Below are 27,150 nucleotides of genomic sequence, written 5' to 3'. Positions count from 1 at the left end.
TAAAACGAGAATTCGAATAATTTCAAGTAAGTATATAGCTGTATAAAGTAAAATTCTCCTGAAATGTGTTCAAACGAATCCATTATTAGAAGCGGGTTTGCAGTTGTCGATCATTAAACGCCTTTTAAATAACGACATTTTTTGCCGCAACACGTGCGTACGGCAATGTCCGGAAGCTCTCGGTGCGGTTCGTAAACACTCGAGCGGTAAGCTCCGATTGGCTCCGACCGAAGTGAAGTTCGAATTTTCAACGTCACCGCTCACTGAGCGCGTGGCGCGACGCGTGTGGTCTATCATGTGGTATTCTGCGATTTGCTGGCAAATTCAAGACGTTGCACTGCCACCAACCAAAAGGGGTGACGTTCATCGTTTGTTGGTTATGGTAGTTATTACAACCGTCCGCGAGTGTCACTTTCATAAAAAAGTGAAGATCCACTCGATCCTAATTTATCATGAACACGTAACACCGGTGAGCGTGACAATTAGACATTGCTAATACTCTAGGGTAATACAGTATTCACTATTCATAAGAAAAAGCTGATATCAAGTTTAATCTTCCAACAACATCGTAGAGTCGAGTGATGTATAGTCTGTACAAAGCATGAGAAAACAGTGGAGCTACTTTGCATTCCTAGGATGGTTGGCCTACCTCATGATAGCAGGGCTCATCCTATTCACTCGAGGTTTTCTCCTCACTCGAATATCACGACTGGAGGTTGGACAGTGTGACATCAGGCTAAAACCCTGCGGCTTTGAGCCGGGGGACAAATGCAGCGGAGGTATCGACTACAAGGAACTGTTTAGCGACCAGGAGACAGCGGCTAAAACATGCCTCGGTACACAAGCCAGGGTCGTACTGCTCATGGTCGACGCTTTGCAATACGAGTTTCTGGTGTGGAACGACAATCTAACTCCAGAAAATACTTCTTACCACCAAAATAAGGTACCTGTTGTCAAGGATGCCTTGAAAAAATACCCGGACACAACCAGGTTTTACAAATTCATTGCGGACCCACCGACAACCACAATGCAACGTCTCAAAGGTTTAACGACCGGATCATTGCCAACCTTCATCGATGCAGGATCAAACTTTGCCACCGAGGAGATAAACGAGGATAATATCATTGACCAGGCATCCTCCCAAGGCATTGTATTCATGGGAGACGATACTTGGATGGGTTTGTACCCTGGCAGATTCATGAGACATTTTCCTTATCCCTCGTTTAATGTATGGGATTTGGATACCGTCGACGACGGAGTGAGACAACAGATTTTTATTGAATTAAAAAAGACTGATTGGTCTCTCCTTGTCGCTCACACTCTTGGAGTTGATCACTGCGGCCATCGATACGGTCCGAATCACCCGGAAATGAGCCGAAAGTTAACTGAAACGAACGACCTTATAGAGAAGGTGATTGCGACTCTTCAGGATGATATGATGCTGATCGTTGTCGGTGATCACGGCATGACTAGTACAGGCGACCATGGTGGGGATAGCAAGTCTGAGGTTGAGGCAGCGATGTTTGTTTATTCGAAAATTCCTCTGCTGGGTAAAAAATTTGCAAAAAATATCGATGAAGTGCATCAGATTGACTTAGTGCCAACTCTGTCGTCGATTCTGGGTATCCCTATACCTTTTTCCAATTTGGGAACAACCATATTGGATGTTTTGCCTCGTAACTTTCACAAAAATACAAATCTCAATGATTTTCAATATGCCTTACATTCTCTCTGGAGCAACATTGTCCAGACTAAGAACTACATCGATACTTATTCTTCTGAGAGTTCCTTGTTTCCTCGTGACAAATTGGAGATTATTAGCCAACGATATCAGGCCATTCATGGGCGCATTAAACATGTTGAGAATTTCGAGGAATTTCAGTCTTTCGTTAATGACGCCAAGTCTTATTTGGCAACGATAAGAGACATGTGTGTTGAAATTTGGGTACAATTTGATTCGTCTTTAATGTCTAAGGGTCTAGTTATCACCTTTTCAACAATCTTTTTTTCATACATGATAGTTGAGGGTATTCCTAGATACCGTATGCATGACATTTTTGAATCTAGTTTTTTGTATACCTCTGCTCTCGTTAATGTTGCAACATCTGTTCTAGTTGGTGCTCTGTACTTTTTTAAAATAATTGAAGATGTGGAAAATATCACTCTCTTTGCCACCAGCATTGTCTCAGCTTTCATGTTTGCCGTATTGGTTGTACAGAATTGGTTGATTATTTGTATGAATTGGTACAAAAAGTGCAAGAGTCGGAAATGGCTGAACTTCACTTCGAAACTTATTTTACTCTTATCTATATGCGGACTTTTCTCAAATAGCTACATTATAGAAGAAGCTCTTGTCTTATCCTTTCTTCTAACTACTCTTATTTGGCTACTTATACTGAACATCAAAAGTAGCAAAAATGAAATTTCAGAAAAGAAGTCCAAGTCAGGGTTAAGAACGTATTCTTCCACAGTTTGGATAGTTTTGGTATTATTAGGTTTAATAGCGACTTGTTTTGTTAGATTTTCACACTATTTCTGGTCCTGTCGAGAAGAACAGCACCGCTCATGTACTTTCAATGAATTAAGAAAACCAGGAGCAAGCGTGTTACAGAGTACAGGGCGCATTTTCGTTATTGTAACTCTAGTAATAATAGCATTGTTCATATCGTTGGCTAGAATTTGGCTGCACAGCTGTGGCAACTTGGTAGGATTTTCTCCCAACGTAACAGCGGCGCGATATTTTCCTGGGATAATAGTTGTCTGCATGGGCGGATACTGGGTACTTCAACATCTTCCAAAAGATGCTAAAGTAAAATTTGTCAGACCGTGGCAAGTGAATATGCTAACTTGGGTAGTTTATTTTTGTATCACCATTGGAATATTCTGCGTTTACCTATTTCCGCTGTACGTATATCTTTTGCCGAAGAAAAAAGAGTCGTTGAACGTTTACGGCAAAGAGAACATCATACCCCAATTGTTTAATGGAATGAAGGGACTCATTTGTCGAAAAAAAGAACACGAGGTTGAATCTGTGCCTGTTGTTTACGGATTGGGAACAACTTATAGCGCTACTTTCATCACGCTGAGTGTCTTCTTGACTCTTTTGTGCGCTCTACTGCTGGGCGATACCTTAGCACCATCAATTGTCATCATGTATATCGTTTGCATCTGCGTATTAGGAATCACGGCGATAGAAAGATACCAGCATGCAACAAATATCAGTGAGTATTAGAATGCAACGAAGAAGCAGTCACGCTTCGGTACTACTAATGAAACTTTTTGTTTATACCAGATGAGCTGTTCGAAGTTCCGACTCCATCTTTGCTCTGCTGGTTTCTGATATCTGAGTATTTCTTTTACGCAACTGGCCATCAACCAACTTTTCCTAAAATCCACTGGAACGCTGCATTTGTTGGTACTAGTGGAATTTTTCAAACAAATGTTCTGCCAGCTGTGCTTATAGGTAGGGCACATTCTACTTTCTATGCATAAGCCATCTTGATCCGGGACCGAAGACATTTTACTGCTATCGATGTTATTTTTAAACGTATTATTATGCTACTTCCAGGAATAAATACGTTTGGTTCGCACATTTTATTGGGAGTAATGCTACCCCTGATAGTAATGGCTCCCTTCACGATTTATTTCATTTTTCCCAACATTGCTGGAAGTAAAGCTCAGTCGCAGAAGGATCTAAGGAGAGGTGAACTACTGCTTTACGAGTCTGATAGCAGTCTGCTTACCACAGTATTCTCAGTTTCTGCAAAATATGTTCTGTTTCATGGAATTCGCGTAAGTCTCACAGATACTTTCCTGTAGTACAGGGCATTTGCTATGCACCAGATACTAGTAAACAGCTATAGAAAATGTCATTGAAAATTTAGAGAAAAAAAATCAATGAGACAAAAAACTTGGTCTCTCTATGTATTTATACTTAAAAATTGTTACAGATGTTTGGATGCATGTTGGCTGCCACGATGCATTGCAGACATTTAATGGTCTGGAATGTGTTTTCCCCAAAATTGATATTCCAGGGGTTATCGTTCCTTGTAACAACAGGTAGCGTCATGCTATCATTTTTGTTATTAATTAGGTTACACGATCAGGTCGACAAGTTGTGTAGGCGAATTTCTAAGAGTAGGTGATAGTAATTTAAATATTTATTTTTCGCTTCACAGTGATCGCCTAATGATAGGTAACGGTACACTTTTAATGTGTACTGTCTTGCGATATTTGATACGAAAATAATTATACTCAAGAGCTTTAAATACGCTGACGTGAATGTGTTAATTTATCGTTAAATGATTCTAGAAATATATTTTTATTGTGCTATGAACAGTTTCGTAGATTGTAGATAAATAGGGAATATTGTTTGTAGAAAATGATAAAATGCTCAAAGGGTGCGTATAACGTTTGCAGAATTTAATTGACGATTCCGTATTCCTACGTGCATAGAGCTTGGCTGTTAGATTTGTATTCAATCGAATCTTATCTCACTCCTTGTTTCAAAATCTCACAAATTATAGGAATTAGGAATAATTACGTAGAATTTGTTACATGCTTGTATTCATATAATAGTTGGACTAGCATTAATACTAGAGTCTGGAGTACACATGTATTGTAAGCTGAGAAGTATTAACTCTATTTAAATTTACTTTATTAGTACTTTTTAAAAATCGACACAGTATTTCTACTGAACAATTTAATTTATTGCATTATCGTTTTATATTTTATCATAAGTTGATCAAGTTCATTTTAAATCGCTAGTCAACATTGCGAATTGTTACTACGTAATGTCAGTTTCTTTTTCTAAGTTAATAAATTGTCAACGGTTGATTTTTGGTCTACAGTGAATATCGTATCGTTATATTAACGTCGTTGCTTACAGCGTGATATTTCATTCTTGAAAAAAAATTTTAAAGTGAATTACTTACATTGATTGTTATAATTTGAAGTAACTTTCGTTGGAGCATACACATAAATTCACATAAAAAAAAAATCGACAAACTAAACTACATGTATTTTAGCGAGTTCATTTAGGCTCGATTTACTGTTGAATCACTGCCACCAACAATTCTCAATAACTTATACTCATTGTCTTTAGAAAAAATGGTGATGAAGATGTAGTACAAATATAAAGCTATTTTATAGTGTAAAAAGTAAAAACAAATTCTTTATGGGGACTTTATACATGGTTTTCGCCAATTGAACAAAGTACACAGTGACCCAGCAAATTATGCAGTATCAGAAAATTTTTGTTTTAGTAGAAACTTCTGGGTATTTCGAATTGTTCCAGAAATTTGTTTGCTAAGCATTGACCATTTCTTTGCCTGCTTTGTTTTATCGCACAGACTAATATATTATGCCCAACGTCCATATATACGAAGTATCGAGCACACTGATGCTATCCTGCGCGCAATGCATTGCTGACTTCTAAAAAACTTAGCAACGCACTTGATGCAGGATTGCACCTGTGTACGCTGTCTGGTATTTTGGATTATTATTCGAATAAGCAACCATCGGGACAATATTTGTTACCCAATCCCACTAAAATGTTTTTTTTTCGTTACTTGGCGTAAATAAGTCTAATTACTCGTCATGCATTAATATTTATTTCATATATACTCACTCATAGTGTATAACCAAATGTTACTGATACCTTTTCATTCGTGATATTATAAAGATAATGAAACATTTTCCTCCGTTTTGCCAGGAAGATAATACTAGAATTTCTGTTTTTGTAAAGCTTGCGTTACAGTGTAAAAATTTTTACTTAATGAAAGCTTTATTAAAATGCGGTACACTATACATTTTGTTTTTCATTATACTATACACTACTTTAAAACTTATTAATTTCTTAAATTTTTTTTTTTTTTTGTTTCTTTTTTTTTGTTATGGCGTGTGACTAGAATATGCTGCGATTATAAGTATTTTAATCACTTATCTCAGTGATGAAAATGATGATGATGACGATTGTTTTGGTATTCCTTTTCCATATTATTCGACCAATCTTGCCACTTTGCGGGATAATTTTGATAAACTTGCCCACCACTCTGTCCATCCTGTAACATTGAGAGTTAAAATAATTACTTATACTTATCTGACCAATCTTGGATGAATTAACATTCTATACGTCGCTGACCGTCGTCATATCTTTAGCCGGCATTTTGATCTGAAAATAAAATTATATTACCGCGTTTAAACGAAAATTATTCTTCTCTTTGGTTTTTGTGATTGAAAATTCCATTTCCCGATATTATCGAACAAAAATAGATACATAGTTCATATTTTATGGACAACAAAAATATAAATAATAACCAAAAATTGTCTTACCAGAAATTTTACTCCGCCACCTTCGTGTCCTGGTACAGATCCGCCCCCAGCTTGGATGGATTCGACGGTTCCAGGTGGGAGACTTTGGTATCCTTGATGCATTTGCATTTTAATTTCCCTGGAATCCTTACCAGGGATGAAGGAGTCAGTATCTACGATATCGTCATTAATACCCTGCTCGCTACGACGAGGAATGTCCGGTTCATCGAGGGAATTTCGCCGGGCGTTAGCACTTCCGGGATAAGCAACCCAGAATGAAGTTGGACTGTCGGATAGAGCTCTTGAAAATTTCGAAGAAAATCCTTTTGGCGTCAGTTTGGTCGACGCAATTGTATCCAGCTCGTTTAACTTCGCTTGAATCGCGTCAAGAACGGCCAAGCTCAAACCTCCATCCTCCGGCTTAGGCGTCGTCGCGGGTTCCGGTTCTTCTTCGTAACTAGATTTGATCGCTTCGTTAACAGTCGCAGTAATGTTCGTCTGTAGCTCCGTTAGCATGTCGAAAACCTGCGCCAGGATTATCATTCTCCGCTTGTAAGGCAGTGTTCCGATATCCGCGACTGTTGTTGCGCCAGGCCAAATCGGTGCGAAGGGCTTGAACGGTTTGGAACCGGGAGGAGATGTCGACGCGTTTTTCTGGTAAGCAATCAAGTCGTTGAACGTCGCGACCATGTCGTCTTTCAGCACGCTCAGCTCTCCGATGATGGAACTGACGATTTGATCCTTCGCCGTTATCACTGCCTCGTGGTCTGTAGCAGGCAAGGAACGAGTGTACGCGGAAGAACCGGCCGCGGAGTAGCCGAACGGTAAGGAGCGAGTTTTCGCGCCTGGGAATCCCGGCGACATGGACGTTTCGTAAGGGGAATCACCGGCCGCTGTAGAAGCGTTCAGTTTTAGAGAGTCGAACAGTTTATCCAAGAAAGTAGCCACCTTCGTGTCGTATGAAGCGGGATCGGGAATCACAGTTTCTGGAAACCAAAATCCGGGCGGAACTATCGTGCTTTTTGGCACCGGGACGTCGGTCACTGGCGACTCTGTGCTGGTTGCCAAATTCTTGAAGAGGGTGTCGAGGAACATTGATTTCTTGCTTATGAATGCGCCCGGGCCGAAGGCGGCGCTCGGGCCGAAGGCGGGACCCGAGGTCCCGAAAAACGGGCTCATAGGTCCGTACATCCCCGGCAGATATTCCTTTGGTACCGAACCGTCGGTAACCATCCGTTTGGTGAGGTCTTTCGACGTTTTCGAATCCTTGCTGCCGGAGAAAATTTTGTCCAAGGGAGATTCTTTGGAGACTTCTTTTTCCCCCGTTTCGGAAACCTCTTCCGGTATCACGTGCATGCTCGAATATGGAGGTGGTGGCTCTGTTGCGCTGCTCGAGGGTTCCCCGTTTTTAACAGGATTTGGACCCGAAAATCCCCGTTTTATAAATGACGAGCTAGCGTCTGTATAAGATGCGGCATCGCCGGAAGTAGCAGACTGTGCGGAAACTGGGCTAAAGGGACCAAGGAATGGCGACTTGGGGCCCATGGGTCCGAATAACCCGCGTTTTATGTTGCTCAATTCTCCGGTCGGTAATCCGTTAAGACTTTCGGAATATTTCATATTCGGGCTGAATTCTCCACCTTCGCCGAAACCGGACGCGTACAAAATTGGCAAATCGTTGTTCATTATTCCGTCCGATGTGGAATCCAGGTCTGTAGTTCCCTTCATATTTATTTCTTCAGATCCGTACATACCGGCAGGGTTTGTTGCGTACGGGCCCAGACCGTACCCCGCATAAGGCCCTAAACCAAACCCCGGAAACGGTCCCAACGCCGGTCCCAATCCTCCGAACATCTTACTCAGCATGTCTGTCTTTTTTGCGATCATCATTCGCGGATCTACGAATTTTGGAAATAGCGACGGTTTCGGGATGTACGGTATTGACATGGTTTCAACTTCTGGTAGCGGGGGAGGCCCCAAAGATCGGGCAAAAGCTGAAATGAAAAATATACGTCTTGAATTAAATGGACAAAGTAACGCAGCTCTCCTTGATTCATATTATAGAGTTTCCTAGAAAAAGAGAATATGTTTGACTGTATGGGAAAAAGCAAAATCAAGAATCGATTTCTTAGGTATAAATAAAACTGAAAAATTTTCAAATTTGTTTTCTAACAGTTTTGAAAAACGATTTATAGGCAAATGTGGTAGCTTGTACTATGGACTCCAAATGTATAAATTTTAATCTTGATTCGAATGAGGAAAAACTGAACACGTTATTCTAAATACTGTGAATTGAGAATTTTTTTTTACAGCCAAATTGACAAATATTTGCTCTTACTTACATTTTATTTCTAGTGAACGATTACACACCTATGGAATCAAAAGTTTATTTACGGTCTTAGGCTTGTGATTTACATATTCGAAAAAAATGTGTAGTTTCAGTTACCGACGAATACTGATTACCGACGACAAGTTCAACTCGACCGACCGATAAAGAAAGATTCCCAACTTACCGGGCTTGGTAACAAATTTCGCCCATGGTGCTCCAGGTGGCGGGGGTGATTTACCCGCGACTACGGCGAGGAATGTGGATAAAACAACAGCCGATCGTAGTTGGTTCCCGATCATTGCAGAACTGTTTACTGGACTCGGTATTATTTCCCTTTTATATTGTATTACAGCTAATTGAAACTGTAATCTATGCAAATACGGTACACCGGCTGAGAATGCAACCTGTTGCAGACTTGTGTATTATCATGTAATCCGCGAATTGTTTCCACCCGGCTCCATGCGGATTAAAGTGCCCGACAGCTGCATTCTCGCTCCAGTCTCGTCAATTTCCTTCTTAAAAATAATGCTCTGCTATTTCTGTTCGTTCGTTGATATGAAGCATATATACAGTAAAAAAGAAAAGTTATTTAATAAATTTAGATCGTATTACCATGCAAATTTATTATTATCTTTTTATTTTACATTGGGTACATTGTATTCACAAAGTTGCGAAAAGTCGAAAACGTAGGCCCAGACTATTGTTGAAAATAATCAAACGTCTTATTGGAAATTTTTTATTTATTTCCTTACTTCATTTGTCACCAATAAATACGTACCGCTTGTCTTTTGCTAGTATTGTTTCTATTAGCATTGTTTATTCGCGAGATATCTGTCCGATTAACATATGTGCACACAATTCGCGGATTGAGAGAATTATTTTTTTTTAACCGAGAGACACTTTACGTGAGACGAAGTGCATCATCGAAATACGCAAACTACTTCGACAGCGCGTTCTTAATCGTAAGTACTTTACCGATTTATTTCACCAATTGTAATTCATTATTTGAACGTTTTTGAACATACAATATATCCAACTCGTTTCTGTCGATGTCGGCAAATCGTGTCGCTGACAATGGCTGAATTATCTATCGCTATGCAGTCCTATTTTTAGCGGATTTTGTTCATTTTCACAATTATAGTGGTTTATAACTGCTTAGAAGTGTTAGGACTTGTGTTTGTAATTAGAATAATGAACATCCACGGCAATAGGAAACGTCTATTATGACCTATTTACGATCTTAATTCGCATTGTGCATATCGAGACGCTTACAATGTCTATGCGCGTGCCTTGTTACAACTAACCGCGTATCTGCTGCGAGTCTTTGCATACATTGTAACGAAGTATAGATGGAAGTTGTAGAGAAAAGGAGTATCTAACCAGAAATCTGTATCAGTATACCATTTTAAACTATTGATCGAATTCCAACTTGTTATTGAATAATATTTTTCATCAACTGCCTTGACCAAGGCTGTAATATTTCGTGGATTTATTTTTATTCGAGTACATATATATCTATGATTAAATTTTCAGATAAATAAATATAGCGAGGTACTCCAATCCTAGGAAGAATGACCATGTTTGCATCTAGTGAGTATTAAATTATTCATGCATGACAATGGTATTCATTTTATTGAAATACTGAAGAACAATGAAAACCTCGAAGCTTTTCACATTCTTGATTCTCATTTGCGGTGTAAAGACGCCCCTGGCGAGGTCATAGACGCTATAAGGCCGGATCTGGAGGCATTCACATCGCTGTGGACAGCTCTGAGGGTGAATTACGAGGGCACGAATATCACGAGGACCGTAGCTCGTCTGCTCCACATGTATCAGCCCGAGGAAGGCGTCGTGGCTTACGAAAGACTACTCAGAACCCTTTTCGTTCTTCTGGAAGATTTCGACAGCGACGGTCTTAGGTTTCTAGTTTCCATGGTACCACCGCCCAAGGGAGTCAACGAAGAAATTGTCAAAGAAGTATTCAACAGCGCAACCGGATTCGTTCGCGTCGATGCCCCAATATTTCATAAAAAGTGAGATTTTCCCATTCTCGCATGAAAGGAAAAACAACAGTCATAATACTATAGGGAAAATAGTAAAATGCACAGAGCGTAGAACTCTGATTACTTCAGCATAATTCTTTCCTTCTAGTACCTATTTCCAGTGCAGTAATGCCAGCACGAGTTCAGCTGCACCAACCCTTGACACTCCTTATCCTAGGCCTGTGTCTCGGTCCTGCAACGTCCAAAAACTCGAGAGTATCATTCCTTCAGAGAAATTATTTTCCGCCAAAAGTATGATAACCCAAAATCCCGTGGTCCAGAATGATCCTAACGTTCCAATAAACAGACTGAAAACATCTCCCCAGGTAACCACGCAAATCGTTTCTGCATAGCGTAGAGTGCAGATTAATTATTTGTTGTCTGAAAGACAAGTATTGCATACCGACTGATTGTGTTTCAGATAATACCTTCAGAATCTTCGGACGTTTTTCGCGGTTTTCCACCGAGCGAGATATTCAGCACCCAGAGTCATGTGCAGAGTATAAAAAACTTCTACAGACCGTCGGCGAGCTACGCTTTTCCCGCTCTTCCGCCCGGACAAGGATTCGTCAATTTTGCGGGTCAAATTGTCGCAAAAAATTCGGGACAAATTCAGCAATCCCTCGGCACGGGGCTGGTGGGCCCTGCGTATCGACCAAAATGGTTTCAAAACCCGTATTTGGTGCAAAAAAATAGCTATCCCGTTCCAAAGTATCAGAACTTCTACTTGAAGACCGTGAACAATCAGTACGTAAAAGTGCCCGCCGCAAAGGTGAACAATTTTTCCCAGGCGAGCATAAACACCTCGCAGGATTCTTATCAGGTGAGTAGTTTATTTCTTGGCTCTGTATTCGTCTTGCGATACTCGTAGGTTTTTCTCATATTAATTCCTTTTTCGACGTCCAGACTATGTACAACAACGCCCATGACTACTTGAGGAACAGGAGTAATACCGTGACTAGCGGTTTGCTGGAGAAGGTACAACGACATAGAAGTCTTCAAGAAGCAACCATTAAAACTATGGTTGCGAAGCGCGAGTCATCGAAAATCGACGCAGTCCCTCAAGTTTTCGACGGTGGCGATGATCTTCCGAGTGTAGAGATTCGCTCCGTTGATGACTCCAGCGCTGTCAACTCAAATCAGGAGGAAAAAATTATTCAGAAGAAGACCACTATTGGTATTATTTCGAAGAGCAGAAATTCAACGGGAAAAATAAATAGTTCAAATTATTGCAATGCGTCACTGGAACCTACAGTTGCGAGCAATTACTTGTTAGATACTGCCGATGGTAAAGTTTTTACGGAGGATTACGCCGGTGCAGATAATTCAGCCGTGAATCAGGACAGCTTTGAACAATTTGCCAAAGAAGTCAGAATGAGACAGCGCGCTATACAGGAAGATATATACAAAATGGACATCGTTCACGGCGATTTCCTCCCTGAAGAAGGAATCGACGATAAGGAAGACGCCAGCGTACGTTTCAAATTTGTTACAGTATAAATTTTACCGGGTCTGAAAAGCATTGACTATAAAAATGAAAAATTTTTTTTCTTTCATTATTAAATTGTTATCATCCGCAGTCGATCAAATCCGAGATTCTGACAGCAAGTGAGGAGCTCATAAACAGTTGCAAGAAGTTTTTAGACCGAGCAAAATCGGGTGAATCTGTTGGTGAGTACATTTTTTAAATATTTGATATGAGCGATCGGCTATTATAAGATTTAATCTTTGTCGCCTGTAATAGGTCAACACTCTTCAACTCTTACAGAAGTCCCGATTTTTCCGAGAACCAGATCATTAAGCGACGTTCGTGAGGAAACGTCAGTCCAGTATCAGTCTGATTCAAATTTATGGAGATTGTTGACGACGAAAGATGATTCCGGAATTAACGCGGAAAAGATTGTTCAAGCCAGTGATATCCCTAAGACCCTGGAGGTCTCTTCGGATCAGAGGACGCTCCATTCTCCCGTAGAAATCGCCGCGATCAAAGAGGCGGAATCCGTAGACTCGGCACCGTCGAAGCGAGTGGTAAGAAAAAAAAAGTTAGACGTGCTGCCTGCCAAAGCCAAGAGTCAGAAGGCCACTCAAAAAGGATCTGCAACCGTCTTAGTCGAACTTCAAGATGATGCCAGCCTCTCAGAAGTTGGGCCTAAGTCGTGCACCAGAGCGAAGAGCATTTCGCAGGTGGATTTGTCCGCTAGGTACGTTTTCCAACATGAATCATGGATGGAGATGAAAAATTTCAGAAGCCGATGTAACGAAGACGTAAATAGATCGTGATTTTGTTTACCAGGTGCCCCAAATCCATTGCTTCGCATACGTTAACATCTCCCATTCGTCCATCCACCACAATGGCCGAATTAGCAGCTTACAATAAACAATACTACGACGCATTGCTGAGCATTCAGAAAGCGAAAGGTTAAAGTTAGAACTTATCACCGCCCGCCTTTGTTCTTTGATAACGTTTTTCAAATTTTTGGAAAAATATTATGGTATATTATAATTTCTCGCAGCTGCCGTGGCAAACTCTCTGGCCATTTCATCGGTGGCAACTGGTCCGGTCGGTTTTGATCCGTACTATTATAATTACGTGCAACAGCAACATCGTCAGATCATTCAGCGTCGTCAGCAGCAGATTCTCATCGATCATCACCGTTATCCGCAGCAAAAATCACTGTCCACTGGACCGGCGCCCTGGTACGGACCTTCCGATTGGAGGTATCCCGTCATCGGACAATCCAGGTTACCTCACGGAGTAAGTTTTACTTATCGAACCAATTAGCTAATATTAAAATTTTTTTCACCGTTTTTCCTCAGCCCCAAATGCTCCATCCTCCTTCCCGTTGGCCCCCAAGTGTCGGGTGAGTTTGTTGTGCATTTTCTCATTTCTGTTTGTTCGTACAATTGACAGCAATACATAATATCTGGTTCAAACTTATTACATGGCCGGATAAGATCGAACATTAACGTACGACCGACTCAAAAATCACAAATTATACAACCGCATTGAAAACGTACGTGATATAGTCTTCGAATATTTCCGGTACTCGCAGTTTCAATTTGAAAAATGATCGGATCTTCGCTGACAGGTTCATGGGCAGGGATTCACAAATTTCCAGCCTGCCCCAAAGGCAGCAGACAAACGTCACTCAGCAATCAAAGGTGCCGGTAAAACGTAGGAAACTTGAAGAAATAGTTGGAAGGCTTAAAGAGACTGAAAGCAACGCCGCGACTAACTAACCGAGTGTATTCTAATATAAATAAAATTACCTCGCGACGGAGAAATTTGGATAAAGTACTTCTGTCACTCAGCAGGAATTATCTATTTGCATCGTACATCTCGATACTAACCAATGACCGTGTACATTATTATTTCTTGTATTACCATTAAAATTATTATAGATTGTAATGTTATGTAACTGTATATTGTTTTATCGCAGCCTTACGTATAGTACTCTATACATGTATAACTAACTGCTGGTTCGATCAATTCAGGCGTAATCCTCGCAAATTAAAATCTACCCTGATTGAATTTTTTCAATTTATATTCGTTTTATTCTATTTCCCAGATTATTCGATTCAACGTCGGGGGTATCCGAAAGATACGTATTTTTATGTATAAGAATAAATTTAAAAATATTTATGTGTAGATTATTTTCGAGACAAACATTATATTCAACATTCGTGTTTAACGTGCCTCCAGTTGTAGGTATCTTAAGATGGAACAAATCGTTCGGCCTCGAAACATCTGCACTTGTGTTATTGGAATATAAAACGGAAAATTATTAATCTTACACGCAGTATAATTGCGATAATGCATGCGTGTTATTACGTAATAGATGTTATTAAAAAAGAAAATCGCAGTTTAAAATATTCGAACCCTGCAGCTGCTGATTAAAAAGAAATACAATAATTCCAAAGAATACTTGAAGTATAAAATATTAGAAATAGAATTAGTTGTTGCATACCTTTTCAAAGGCTAAATAATGCATTGAATGATTTCCACATATAGATAAAAAAAAAATAGATATTTTATTATGTCATAAGAAACAATTTCGGACGAACTTACGTCTACAGTAAACAAATTACGTCAAAATTGTTGCGCAAGTGTATAAATTCTTTGAAATAGTAGCAAAATAATATGTGTTCTTGAAAAGAGAAACTTAGATAGTTTAATTAAAAACAGATAAACTTGGTTACGAATTTCTTCGGTATTCCAAATCCACCAATGAAGATGGAAAATTGTTCACGCTGCGGCAGGGCGTAATATGTACGCCAAACGTTAATTTACTCATGCGGTAACAGTTGTAAACTTGCTATCTGTGCGAAGTTGCAAAAGGTGCAAAGATCGCATAACAGTCTGCGAGCGAAAGAGACGAAGTACTTGTTTATAATTTAAACGAGACTACTGCAACTGTGCGCAATTACTTAAATATTATCACTCCGAACTCTCAGCGACAGGGTGACCCAGGAGTCATGCTATCAATCAATGCTTTTTATCATTCAGTCGCAATTTTCATGAATATGTATGTATATGTAGATATTCATGGATGCTCCTCGAGTCACACATAGAAATTAATGCGATTTTATAACTCATATCACGCTCTGTTCGCATATATGTATAAAGTTATTCATCTTAGAAAGCGTTTTAGGTAAGAATTCCTTGGTGACCTGATGTCAGAATTTTACTAGGACCCTGTGAAACCTGAACATTCAATATAAGACTCTAAAATTATACAGGGTGTCCCGTAACTCGCCGATAGTAGTAAATTCGTATCGGTGTAGTGCATGAAAAATGAGTATAGTGAGGTATAAGTGAAATTTCTCTATGTGATGCAACGAAGCTATCTTCTAAGTGTTCAGTAAGTACGTTTTTCCTTATTTCCGATTGACTGGAAGTTCGAAAATCGAGGGTTTCCATAATCACTGATTACGGATCTGAAATACAAATTCGGAAATTCTTTCGATTCGCTATTTTGAATTCTCAAATTTCGAGTTCAGCTGCGCTATCAATGAATTCAAAAACCTCCGATTTTCAAGTACCGAGTAAATCGGAGGTAAGAAAAAATTTGTGCCGAGTTATGGGATGCCATGAATATTTCGGCTAAACAAAGAGTTTGCGCGTATAATGTTCTTTACGCAGGAGCGGCAGAGGTGCGTTTTCATGACATTCAATTCGAGTCACGTATCCCCGTTGTTCGAATTTTTACCGATCTGGCGGCAAAAAATACGTCGTCATGCCTTGCTGGGTAGAAGTAAATAATGAATTTTACTCGTCGTTTGCAGTTAAAGCAACCGGTATCATCGAATTTAAACGAATCTACGTACAAAATGCGGTCGTCGGACAGGGGAGAAGAACGCGGTGGAGTTTAAATACATGTTTAATATTGTACATCATGTACTGTGCGCAGTATATAGACACTCGAGTGTGACACCGGCAGAACCGGGGGCGTTGATAAGACTGGCTTTATTCCCGGTTCAGTACGTCGAGAGTTTCTTCGACGGTATCGTCATCCGTAAAAACTGTTGCCATACTGTGTTATCGTGGTTGGTTTGGATATCCCAGAAGTAGTATTTGTTTGTCGATAATTTGCGCCTCGATCAGATAGTAGTTAGTATAAAGCGGGTAAAAATATGTCTTCGTTTTAACATTGGTGATTTAAAACCCGGGAAGAGCGCAGCAGATCATTAGAAACCTGTAACGCGAAGTACGTGATACAGTTCCTAATCCATACATCGCAACGGATCCGAGGCCGCATGCCATCAACGTTGCAATGCGTGCAATTTACGACATGTCGTCTGCTGCGATGACCTTGCTTCTTTTCGGGATCTTCCTTGGATGCTTGGAATCCGCATTGGCCGGGACTGCTAATCCTCACAGGTTGATTGAAAACAATTTTCTCTGTATTTTTTACAATTTCGATCCATACTTTACGCAGATCGTCGTAATTAGATTTATTTGTAACGAAATTATCATATCTTTTTCAATTACAATTGTATCTATTCGAGATTGCGAATTGTGATGATGGAAGTGCATGCCGTATTCATTTTCATTTGGTGTGTGGAATTTTGTACGCCGTTACAACTTGTAGAAAACAATCCGTCTGATTGAAGGCGGATGCAATTATCCGCCAACTATTACTCGTTAGCAAGAGTAAGCAATTGTCTTAAATTGTCCGCATCATTTACGCTCATTGTCGGATTGTGAACGTTATAAAGTCTTCGAGAGTAATTTTAATACTTGGCTACGCAAAGCTTTCGTCCAATCATGTATACTTACATGTGTTAAGGGTTCTTGTTACCGCCAATGACGAGGAAGTTTATTTTCGACAATTTTTCATACCTTCCCAACTTGGACGATGCAAAAGTTACAGTAACAGCGAATTAACAATTTTGCAGTTGTTGCACAGAGCATCAAGTTTACTAAGAAAACGACCTATTCCTTCTTTTCACAATCATGTATCTCGATGGATAAGAAAAAATTGAAACCTATTCAATGATTCAAACTGTAAAATTCTTTACCCACGAACATTGCAATCACCTTCGCAGGCTGTTATGTAATATGCGTCTGTTGTACATAACAAAATGTTTATTTACCGACGAACTGCATGTACTTCTTCATTATCCACTCTCACAGTTATTTATTTCCAATTAAACCACCTTCAACTTTCGCAATAAATATACAACACGCAATTCTTATAATCAAGGTAAAACAATAATAAACATGTATTACGTGAGCATTTTTTTTTTTATTAATATAAATTGGTATTGTTAGGGGTTACGTCTTTACCGCCCCGAAAAGACTCATTGCTGGAGAAGCAGAGATTGGATGTCTCTCAATCCATCACCTGGATACACCGGCTCACACTCTCTTGGAGCTAATCACACCGGTTGAGGTGACCGAAGAAGAAGTTCTGGCCACCGCAAGCCTTACGATTGACAATGGCAAGTTTATTTAGCAATAACGGTTCATATCGAACAGCTGTTGTCGATTTTATATTACCGTAATGAATTTCAGTGTAAAAGCGAGTCGGATATAAGTCGTGGAATCCTCTTCATTTATTTGAGACAATCATAGAATTAGCGTTACAGTATTTGCAGCTGCGTCAAAGTTCAATGTTCTGGCGTCGGACATTGCTTATCAGCAGTTTACGGTTGATACGAGCTGCGGAGGAAACTTGATACCGTACCACCAAGCTATATGCTAATTACTAGGAAACTGAAATTTTTCTAAGGAAATTTATTCATCGATCAGCCACAAAAATGTTTAGCGATATATTCTGAATAAACGTAATTTAGTACCATAGTGCCGGTTATGCGTAAACTGCGTTGCAGATGCCAAATTGTCACCGTCCTTGTGGTAAATAATAATTTTTAATGGACCACTATCACGACTCCCTACGCGTCTGTACCTATTCAACACACTCTTTAAATAAATTGTAAATTTAAATTGTCCCTACATCCTGCGGGCGTTCAATTGGTCGGTATCGCCCTATCCACAAGGGAAATAACCCATCGCGCCTAACATACGAGTATACAGTCTATTTACAGATATACATGCCTCGGGACACGGCGACGGAAAAATTTCCACGAGTTAAAGTCAACACTTTGAGACTCTGTTGATCGAAATGAAAGAAAAGAAAATTAAATGCAACTTTTATGAAACTACGAAATACGATCGGACTGATTTCGTCAAGATTAGCAGGAACGAAACACTGCTTAAATTGCATAAACTGCATACAATTGATTTAATTAAGTAATGAAAATTGCAACGAAGAAAGCACGCTATGATATATTGGCGTAAACTAAAGGGATTGTAAACATGTTATGATTCTCTTTAATTAGAAACGGCATGATTCATCCTCGCCGTTGTTACGGAGAACGCGGGACAAAGTCAAATCTTGATTAAAATATGGTGTATTTTTCAGGCGTTGAAGCATGTCTGGAAATTTTAGTACCACAGACGAAATACTCGGTGGCAAGACTGCGCTTGAAAGTCAGATTTGACAAGCATGCAGACTACTCGATTAATTCAGAGAAAAATGTTTACATCGAACATGATTCGCATGCGACATTCGTCGAGACAGATAAGCCAGTTTACAAACCTGGACAAGACGTGAATATTAGACTCCTGATGTTAAAGCATGACTTGAAACCATGGAAAAAAACAGTGAGTTTTGTCATTTGCATGTCATAAATCGCGTGTAATTAGAATTCATGTATTAATGACACTTTACATTCAGATCCCTAAAGTATGGATTGAAAGTCCTGCCGAAATCCGGGTCGCTCAATGGTTGAATGTTTCCACGGAAGTCGGATTGGCTCAGCTCGCATTTCCTTTATCTCCTGAAGCGAGCCCAGTGAGTCCTTTGCTATGATTAGTACTATAAGGAAAGAAAAGAAAACACCGTTCTTCATTCCGACTTTGAAGTGATAATAATGCCTGATAAATTTACTTCTCTAGGGTATATGGAAAATCAAAGTCGAGAAAAAGAAAGCCCACCCACAGCTTCTTCACACGACGACTTTCGAGGTGAAGAAATACGTTCTGCCAAGATTCCAAGTATCCATCAGCCCTCCTGGCTATATTTTAGCCAACGCTGAAAATGTCACTTGGACTGTCTGTGCTAAGTAAGATTTCTCAACGGGGTTCTTTGCAAATCGCAAAATCTGGTGCATGATTGGAATTCGCAATGTCTTGTGATACCTCTTTTCTACAGATACAGCTACGGCAAGCCGGTCAAAGGGACATTGCACTTGAAATCGATACCACAGACACCGATCTGGAGAAGAAAGCAAAATGTACCAGAAATAAATTACCTGACAGAGGTAGCTGAAACTTTGCAAACTGAACAAGAATGTTTTGATGGCAATATGTTATTTCATACGGTGTGACGGCAACGAAATTTTTTCGTTCCAGTTGGACTCAGAGGATGGGTGCGTAGAATTTACAGTGACTGGTTCAGAGCTTGGTTTGGCCGACTGGAAGATATCTCCAAATAATATAATACTGACGGCTAACTTCACCGAGGCAGGAACCGGAGTTGTCGAAACTGCAAATAGCCGAACAAGCGTTATTCATCAATCACTGAAACTCGAATTCTTGCCCCATGCACCCCAATATTTCAAACTGGGATTACCGTATCACGGAAAGGTTCGACGAAAAAACAAGTGTTTCTTTAAATTGTAGATAATATATGAATCTTGAAGGCAAAATGCATGCTGTTATGTCAGGCAACGACAATGGTAACTTTCTCATGATGGTTTTATTTTTGAAGCTACGTGTTCTGAAGCAAGATAACACACCGGCGCCAAATGAAAAGATCCAACTTTGCCTCAAGGTGAGAGGAAAAGATGAATGGGTGACGGTTGTAGTAGAATGTCGCAATTTCACATCGACGACGGATGGGTTTATTGACTTTATAGTGCCTCCACAGCATAAAAATATTGAGTCCTTCAGTTTTGTTGCAGCTGGAGTGGATTACCCCACAAAATACTACTCCCCGGATAAGAGATGGCGAGTAAGTTGATGAGAGTATCCATACTGTATAAAGTTACTGTATTAATATGCGAGGAGAAGCGTTCCACGACAATTTTATCAATTCACCGTAAACGAACATATTACGATCCACGAATAGGTTTTTATGGATCAACCATCGGCATACATGGATACAAGTCCATGGTACTCACCGTCCCAAAGTTACTTATCAATCGCACCTGGATACCAACCGATTGTTTGCGGTGAAAAGTACTCGTTCAATGTAATGTACACAATGCCGGTAAATCAGAAGTTGAATGAATCAATTTCGTTTCACTACTCGGTAAACTCGAAGGGAGATCTCCTGGTATTTGGTCATGTTAAACATACGCCTCACAAAGATTCCATACTAAATTATTCGGAATTCCGCAATCTGTTGGGTGCCATTGAAACGCCAGCAAATAAAACTGATCAATCGCACGTTGTATATAGGTAAGTTGTACAATTAGCCTAGACGAATGATCTATTAATTAATGGGTTTTTGTACATCATTTACAAATTTTACAGATTTCCATTGACTGTCAAAGTAACACCAAGTATGGCTCCGGTGTCAGAACTTCTTTTGTACTACGTTCGTACTGACGGAGAAACGGTCGCGGCAACTTACACAATTGCCGTTGGAAACTGTTTTGGAAATAAAGTGCAGACTGCGTGGCACGAGGAAACTCAAAGTCCAGGTGGAAAGACTCAATTTCACATAGAAGCCGCGCCTTTTTCACTATGCGGAGTGTCCGCGCTTGATAAATCGACCCTGTTTTTGAGCGGTGGAAAGACGAATATGGTCAATAAAGAAGATGCTTTCGGTCAGTTGAAAAGATTCCACATTAGTCCTACCGCTGAACCGATTCAGAGTGGCTTAGACCATTGCCTGAGTAAGTTTTACGATAATGAAAAACGATTATTATCAAAGTATATCTATGTGGATGCAAGACCATGCAGTGATATTTCGTTAACTTTCATTCTCAGAAGCAAAAGAAGAATCGCAAGAAGATGAAATAGACCATTTACCAAGACCAGCTGAAGAAGAACCACCCTTCTATGATTTGCGCAGAAGAAAACGATCCATGTGGTACGGACGACCTCACTATATCGATGCTATGCAGGCATTTGATGTTAGTACAAATACTTCTTAAAGCGTATATTAAAATAGTTAGCTGTATCCTCTGTTGAATGATCTGCGACCTAGTCCATAATTGGCGGCATGAAAAGTCCTAACGATCAATGAAAATAATTTCACAGGATTTTGGAGTGATAGTAATGAGCGATTTGACGTTGGAAACCCGTCCGTGCCCTCAGTTTTCCCATTTATTATATGCTCCCAGACGCATTAAGTTCAGATTACAGCATGCTAGGTCTGGTAAGTGGCACTATTCAAAGCACAGTTATTATTGTTTGAATTGGATTTAACAACTCACTAAAAGATTGAAATATTTGAAGGTTTAGAAGGTGGGCCAATGTTCATGAGAAATAGTGCAATGCCTTTGGCTTATCCGCTGCTCACGGTTGGTGCCCTGCCCAATCTCGATTACTTGGATCAAATAGATAATGCTGATGCTGGTACAACTATCAGATCGTACTTCCCTGAGACTTGGCTGTGGGAATTAGTTCAAACAGGGTCAGTATAATATACGCAATTTAATCATTTTATTCTTTCTAGTATACGACGATAAATACTGAACATGGTAAAGTTTTAAAATTTTAATACACCATACGAATGTAGAAAGGAGGGTACAGCAACAATTGAACGTCAATTGCCACACACGATTACGGACTGGATTGGTCATACAACTTGCATTTCGCCAAGGCATGGATTGGGTATCGCTCCACCAACAGCGATTACCGCTTTTCAGTCATTCTTCTTAGACTACACTCTACCATACAGTGTTAAACGAGGAGAAATCCTTCACATGAAAGTATCTCTCTTCAACTACATGCAGCACAGTCTACCTGTGAGTTTGTAACATTATGGAATTTTTTCCTCAACGATATTCTGTAAATTTTACACCAGCATATGAACTAAGAGATTTCTTCATTCATGATAAATTTATAGGGTGTGGAAACTAATGAAAAAATTTAATGTAACAGGTGAGAATCAAACTGGAAGATGCTAATGGTCTTGACTTGCATTTGTCACACGCTACAGTTTCATTCTGCGTTGACTCAAGATCCAGCGTTGTGCATGAATATATGTTACGACCTCGTGTTCTCGGAGAGATCAACATCACGGTTTCTGCTTCCGTAGATGCCGAGTACCCAGATGCCTGCGGACCAGACACCATAGTGCACACAAAGTTCGTAAGATCCATTTAATTGTAATTATGTAAAGTTTGCGAAAATCAGATGATATAACGTAAGTTTCATATTGCTGCAAAGGGATGTTATAACAAAGCCAATCCTCGTACTGCCAGAAGGGTTTCCAGTCGAAGTTACCAAATCGGCATTTATCTGTCCAAAAGAATTTGTTGATGATTCATTTGTAACATGGAATTTGGATTTGCCGGAAGATTTGGTTGCGGGAAGTGCGAGAGCATATGTTTCACTAATTGGGGACCTTTTGGGTCCGGCTCTAGAAAATTTGGACAACTTAGTCCACCTGCCCATGGGATGTGGGGAGCAAAACATGGTCTTGTTCGTCCCTAACATACACGTTATCAATTACTTGAGTGCAACGCAGATGGAGAATTCAGTACTCAAGGCTAGGGCGATCAAGAATATGGAAAAAGGTAGGATTTAAAGTTATTACTGGAAAACTCATTAATTGGCCAAGATTTGAGATGAAGGATAAAACGAAAAGGACACAACTTGTGTTAAAGGATACCAACGAGAATTAAATTACCGTCATCCCGATGGTTCCTATTCGGCGTTTGGTGCTGATACCCCGTCTACCGAAGGCTCAATGTGGTTGACCGCATTCGTTGTGAAATCCTTTGCTCAGGCGCAAAATTTGATTCACATCGATGAACGAGATTTGAAATTCTCTGTCAAGTGGATCACCAAACGCCAGTTGGAAAATGGGTGCTTCCCGCTACTGGGACAAGTATTCCACAAGGACATGAAGGTTCGTGACGTGTCGGAGAACTATGAGTTAATACTATACAAATAATAATAAATACGTGGAACTTTAAATAATCAAAAAACAAAAATGAATTTTCGGTCACCAGGGAGGACTGCAAGATGACGACGTCTCTTCGTCGGCTCTAACAGCGTACGTGTTGATTTCTCTCCTGGAATCTGGAGTCCCATTGCAACCAGCTTTGACTAACAACGCCTTGTATTGTTTGGAAAAAGACACCATTAATACCAGTGGAAACCCATATACTTTGGCCCTGACAACTTATGCACTAACATTACTGGAACATCCAAGAGCCAACAATAGTTTGCAGGCCTTAATCGGCCTAGCGACGCAGCATAATGTACAAATACAGATTACCTTCTTCACAGTCGATGCAGTTTTTAGGGATGTGCTGCTAACAATAAGTGTATTGATCGCATTTATTAATCCTGTTTTCAGGATTTATTGTGGTGGGAAAATAAGCTGAAACCATCGGTAGGCTTGAGCGTTGAAATGACAGCATACGCAATTTTGTCACTTGTGAAAATCGGCGGGGAAGCCAATATGGTGACCGCACTCAAAGCCGTTCGATGGATATCTAAGCAAAGAAATGCCGGAGGTGGTTTTATATCAACCCAAGACACTGTGCTTGGTCTTGAAGCATTGACCAAGTACGCATCCGCCATGAGCTCGAGCAATACCGATCTTTCAGTACTGATCACTGCCAACGAAATAGATCATGCCTTCAAAATGCAAAATGAGAATAGACTCTTGTTTAGGCAAGTTCAACTACCTGTACTACCCACGGCTGTGGATGTTTTTGCAGAAGGAGAAGGATGTGTTTTAGTACAGGTAATCAACCCGATTCTGATAACTTACTTCACTCGCTGATGCGAAAAAGTTGTCAAGCTTGATTGTTTCCTTAAATTACATATTTTTCAGAGTAATTTGAAGTACAACGTACCACAGGCCACTGGCTCTGAAGCATTTGATCTCTCAGTAAATGCACAGTCCGTAGCATCGGTCAACGAATGTGCGATGCAAGAAATAACGATTTGTGCACGTTATAAAATGGCAGATGAAGAAAGCAATATGGCATTGCTGGAGATTGGAATGATTAGTGGATATGTTCCAGACAAATCGACGTTGCATTCGCTAGTTGAAGATCCCAGTAACTGTAAGTAACAACAACGTGATTATTAGGTGATGACCTTTACTGGTGCTAGGTGGCTAAAACTTTCTTACTATTTGAAACACTTGAATCTTGCAGTTGTTAAGAGATTTGAAGAAGATCGAGACGTCGTTAGTATATATCTGGATAAACTGACAGCTCAAAGAACTTGTATTTCGTTTATTGTACTGAGAGAAAACATAGTAGACCGGCCTGAACCAGCTAACATAAAACTGTACGACTACTATCAACAGGAGCTCACCATATCGGCTGTAAGGAGTTTGAGAATACATTATTCTTTCTATTATAAGCGACAGAGTTTTTTTGCTTTATTTAATTTTATTTCACAATTTCTTACAGAGCTATAACTTTGCAATGACTTGTAGTAGTGCTGGTACAAACGAAGGTTCAGAAATTCCAAATCCAATTCCAATCGTACCAAAAGTAGAAAATGTGAAAGAGCCTAGCAAGCTGTTAGCTGCTGCTTCTGTCAGTAATATAACGGGTACTATCGACGTAGAACTTCTACCATATAAAACTTCTCCTGCAGTTCCTAAAACTATAGTTACAGCGTCACCACCAGTATTTACTGATGAGACAGAAATAAAAACTGTACATAAAGCTGCGGTTGATGATTTGCGTGGAAAACTGACCGAAATGAATGTGGCAAGGTACAATGATGCTAAACCTAAAATTAACGAAGCCATTCCGAGAATAGGGAATGAACCAAAACTGGAATACGTCTGTTTGCTGGAAAATTCAGACGTAAAGTTGAATGGCGAGGGTTTGAAGGAAACGAGTTCCAATGCAGCTGAAAATAATCATCTGCGAGAGTTTGAGACAATAGGTAAAAAAAACACTGATGAAGATTTCCATGGTAAACGTATCGATGGTAAGTTGAAAAACACAAGAAGAAAAAACTATATTGATACTGAAAAGTATGAACTGTTCCTGGATTATTAATATAATTGATAAAATTATTATACAATAATACAATTGAATACATAATTTATTACAGTAATGCAAGATATGGGAAGCGGAGAAATTCCAAACGAACGAGAAGTCGGTTTGAATCCATCATTTGTAGAGGTAGATCACGATTTGGAGGTGCCTGAGGGAATAGAAGAACCGGAACTAGTATTCGTAAAGCCTGACAAAGTAGTTACATACGAAAATGATGGTGTATCGATAAACCAGAATGGTAATATTCACAATCCGGAGCAAATTGAAACAGTCTATGAAAAAGTGTCTCATAATAATGACACCAACGTAACAGAAGTGACGAGTGAGAAAATTCAGGATCAAATGATTGTTGAACCAGAACAATTTATGATTGACCAAGAGTTGGCACAGTCTACAAGTTAGTAGATTCACCGTTATCCATGCATACATTCGATTTTCTTAACATTGAATAGATTTCATACAAATTGTTAAGCTGCGTTACATTACTCAGATAATCAACAGTTAATATAGTATTAAAATCATCGTGAATTGATTTGAGTTGCCAATGACTAGCAAATTCAATTTGATTATTTGTGTACAGCTACATCTGCGAAAGTGACATGTCCGATCTGTTTGGAAAGCATACCAAAGAATGTTGATAGCATATACTGTACCGCAAAAAGTGTCATTAAAGTAGCCATCAGAAGGTGGCACAAAGCAAGATTGTTGTTGGATCTTCACCCAGGCAGGCCAACAAGTCGACTGCGTGCAACGGTTGACCTAAAAATTGACCCAGAATGCTCCTGCGAAGTGATAAATACATGTAAGTCATGAAATCATTCAAGGTTTTGAAATGATTGATGATCTTTTCTGAATCTGGGAAAAGCCAATATGCTGATATGGCAGTTGATAGTCTAGATGTACTCGTAAAAATCAAGTGTAATGTTTGATTTTTAGCTGGAGGATTCGCGCTGTTGGTGGATCAGAAGAATGCTGACCTTGCCTCGTTAGTCGACCATGCAGAGCAACATTTGGGAAACAACGTTATCATTTACAAGCTTCCAAACACACAGGGTCTGCCGCCAGAAATTAAGCAAGCTCGTGCACAGTGCTAGTTACTTTCTAGTGAATTCAGTGAATTTTATTACTACCTAAAGCTAATAATATGATCGTTACGAGTAGTAAAGAAATCAAATACATTAAATGCTCGAATATCAAATAGGGTATGCATAAACATAAGTTTACTGTTGCAAGTTATGTTGCGATTTCTACATTGCTTGTAAAAAATAAGACGCTTTCGCGATTGATTGTCTTGGTATTTGCAATTCTTTAATTCTAATATTGATATATTTTGAAGAACTGTTGATACAAACGTACTAGTTTTATATTTTTACTCATTAGAGATGAATACACGTATGTATGCAGTGTAGAGAGTGTCAAGCATTCCCATGATGTAATTATGAATTATTCTAATGCAGGTTTAATGTTTACGGAATCGCGAATATCCATTCTAACAAGTCAATTGTTTATGTTGTATTGACAAGCAGATAAACAATTTGAAAATGTTTTTGTTACACTTATAATTTTTTATGTGCCAAATAATAAAATGTAAATATAATAAAGAAAATCTTCCAGTATTATTGAATCATTTCTTGCAGTGCTACAGTATTCTATGCATTCTGAATGGATTTCCGCACTCTGATAAGGTTAATTTTTTATTAGAGTAATGAATAAAGAAAGATCGACTATTTGGTTGAAATTAAT

General features: G+C 39.5%; 4 protein-coding genes and 1 long non-coding RNA gene across 8 annotated transcripts; 4 read left to right on the top strand and 1 right to left on the bottom strand.

Moving 5' to 3' along the window:
* The first annotated feature begins 221 nt into the window (after positions 1-221).
* LOC107227314 (GPI ethanolamine phosphate transferase 3) lies at positions 222-10,560 on the top strand. Of its 3 annotated transcripts, XM_015668423.2 has the most exons (5): positions 229-469; positions 573-3,221; positions 3,293-3,463; positions 3,569-3,792; positions 3,951-4,900. In XM_015668423.2, the coding sequence occupies exons 2-5, from the start codon at positions 602-604 to the stop codon at positions 4,143-4,145; spliced, it is 3,210 nt and encodes a 1,069-aa protein (XP_015523909.1). In that variant the 5' UTR covers positions 229-469; positions 573-601; the 3' UTR covers positions 4,146-4,900. The 3 variants fall into 3 exon arrangements, with proteins under 3 accessions (XP_046597747.1, XP_015523909.1, XP_046597746.1); XM_046741791.1 differs by lacking the exon at positions 3,951-4,900 and adding an exon at positions 10,484-10,560 and having other exon boundaries at positions 222-3,221; positions 3,569-3,703; XM_046741790.1 differs by having other exon boundaries at positions 229-3,221.
* On the bottom strand, positions 5,831-8,964 carry LOC107227315. Of its 2 annotated transcripts, XM_015668424.2 has the most exons (4): positions 8,826-8,964; positions 6,334-8,306; positions 6,143-6,172; positions 5,831-6,062 (listed from the first exon to the last, which is right to left on the bottom strand). In XM_015668424.2, the coding sequence occupies exons 1-4, from the start codon at positions 8,938-8,940 to the stop codon at positions 5,946-5,948; spliced, it is 2,235 nt and encodes a 744-aa protein (XP_015523910.2). In that variant the 5' UTR covers positions 8,941-8,964; the 3' UTR covers positions 5,831-5,945. The 2 variants fall into 2 exon arrangements, with proteins under 2 accessions (XP_015523910.2, XP_015523911.2); XM_015668425.2 differs by lacking the exon at positions 6,143-6,172 and having other exon boundaries at positions 8,826-8,963.
* Positions 9,245-10,481, top strand: LOC124294777. Its single transcript, XR_006904711.1, has 3 exons — positions 9,245-9,603; positions 10,175-10,231; positions 10,344-10,481. It is a non-coding gene; the product is annotated as an uncharacterized LOC124294777 (long non-coding RNA).
* On the top strand, positions 10,513-14,242 carry LOC124294776. Its single transcript, XM_046741795.1, has 10 exons — positions 10,513-10,674; positions 10,793-11,009; positions 11,105-11,506; positions 11,590-12,156; positions 12,264-12,354; positions 12,428-12,884; positions 12,977-13,101; positions 13,197-13,438; positions 13,501-13,544; positions 13,773-14,242. The coding sequence occupies exons 1-10, from the start codon at positions 10,574-10,576 to the stop codon at positions 13,921-13,923; spliced, it is 2,397 nt and encodes a 798-aa protein (XP_046597751.1). The 5' UTR covers positions 10,513-10,573; the 3' UTR covers positions 13,924-14,242.
* Positions 14,243-16,131: 1,889 nt separating this feature from the next.
* LOC107227306 (pregnancy zone protein) lies at positions 16,132-27,023 on the top strand. Its single transcript, XM_015668414.2, has 25 exons — positions 16,132-16,564; positions 17,459-17,628; positions 18,612-18,853; positions 18,927-19,043; positions 19,148-19,314; positions 19,404-19,512; positions 19,604-19,837; positions 19,962-20,204; positions 20,322-20,653; positions 20,729-21,093; positions 21,188-21,333; positions 21,461-21,578; positions 21,659-21,836; positions 21,942-22,170; positions 22,307-22,512; positions 22,595-22,944; positions 23,035-23,279; positions 23,383-23,634; positions 23,733-24,125; positions 24,216-24,450; positions 24,544-24,716; positions 24,805-25,336; positions 25,463-25,804; positions 25,988-26,209; positions 26,344-27,023. The coding sequence occupies exons 1-25, from the start codon at positions 16,458-16,460 to the stop codon at positions 26,499-26,501; spliced, it is 5,865 nt and encodes a 1,954-aa protein (XP_015523900.2). The 5' UTR covers positions 16,132-16,457; the 3' UTR covers positions 26,502-27,023.
* Positions 27,024-27,150: the final 127 nt, after the last annotated feature.

The sequence above is a fragment of the Neodiprion lecontei genome, chromosome 5 (assembly GCF_021901455.1).
Source record: "Neodiprion lecontei isolate iyNeoLeco1 chromosome 5, iyNeoLeco1.1, whole genome shotgun sequence".
Taxonomy (NCBI): Eukaryota; Metazoa; Arthropoda; class Insecta; order Hymenoptera; family Diprionidae; genus Neodiprion; species Neodiprion lecontei.
Note: the sequence above shows the minus strand (reverse complement) of the source record. Positions and strands in the feature narration are given on the sequence as shown.

What these genes read in the sequence shown, in the direction of transcription:
- LOC107227315 (XM_015668424.2), bottom strand. Translation starts at nt 8,940, where the DNA reads ATGATCGGGAACCAACTACGATCGGCTGTTGTTTTATCCACATTCCTC. An exon ending in GAAATTTGTTACCAAGCCCG is followed by an intron (nt 8,307 to 8,825) that starts GTAAGTTGGGAA and finishes TTTTCATTTCAG; the next exon opens with CTTTTGCCCGATCTTTGGGG. An exon ending in CGGCTAAAGATATGACGACG is followed by an intron (nt 6,063 to 6,142) that starts GTCAGCGACGTA and finishes TCAATGTTACAG; the next exon opens with GATGGACAGAGTGGTGGGCA.
- LOC124294776 (XM_046741795.1), top strand. Translation starts at nt 10,574, where the DNA reads ATGGTACCACCGCCCAAGGGAGTCAACGAAGAAATTGTCAAAGAAGTA. An exon ending in CCTCGCAGGATTCTTATCAG is followed by an intron (nt 11,507 to 11,589) that starts GTGAGTAGTTTA and finishes TTCGACGTCCAG; the next exon opens with ACTATGTACAACAACGCCCA. An exon ending in ACGATAAGGAAGACGCCAGC is followed by an intron (nt 12,157 to 12,263) that starts GTACGTTTCAAA and finishes TATCATCCGCAG; the next exon opens with TCGATCAAATCCGAGATTCT.
- LOC107227306 (XM_015668414.2), top strand. Translation starts at nt 16,458, where the DNA reads ATGCGTGCAATTTACGACATGTCGTCTGCTGCGATGACCTTGCTTCTT. An exon ending in ATTACAGCATGCTAGGTCTG is followed by an intron (nt 21,579 to 21,658) that starts GTAAGTGGCACT and finishes AAATATTTGAAG; the next exon opens with GTTTAGAAGGTGGGCCAATG. An exon ending in GACACCATAGTGCACACAAA is followed by an intron (nt 22,513 to 22,594) that starts GTTCGTAAGATC and finishes ATTGCTGCAAAG; the next exon opens with GGATGTTATAACAAAGCCAA.
- LOC107227314 (XM_015668423.2), top strand. Translation starts at nt 602, where the DNA reads ATGAGAAAACAGTGGAGCTACTTTGCATTCCTAGGATGGTTGGCCTAC. An exon ending in CCAGCATGCAACAAATATCA is followed by an intron (nt 3,222 to 3,292) that starts GTGAGTATTAGA and finishes TGTTTATACCAG; the next exon opens with ATGAGCTGTTCGAAGTTCCG. An exon ending in TCTGCCAGCTGTGCTTATAG is followed by an intron (nt 3,464 to 3,568) that starts GTAGGGCACATT and finishes TGCTACTTCCAG; the next exon opens with GAATAAATACGTTTGGTTCG.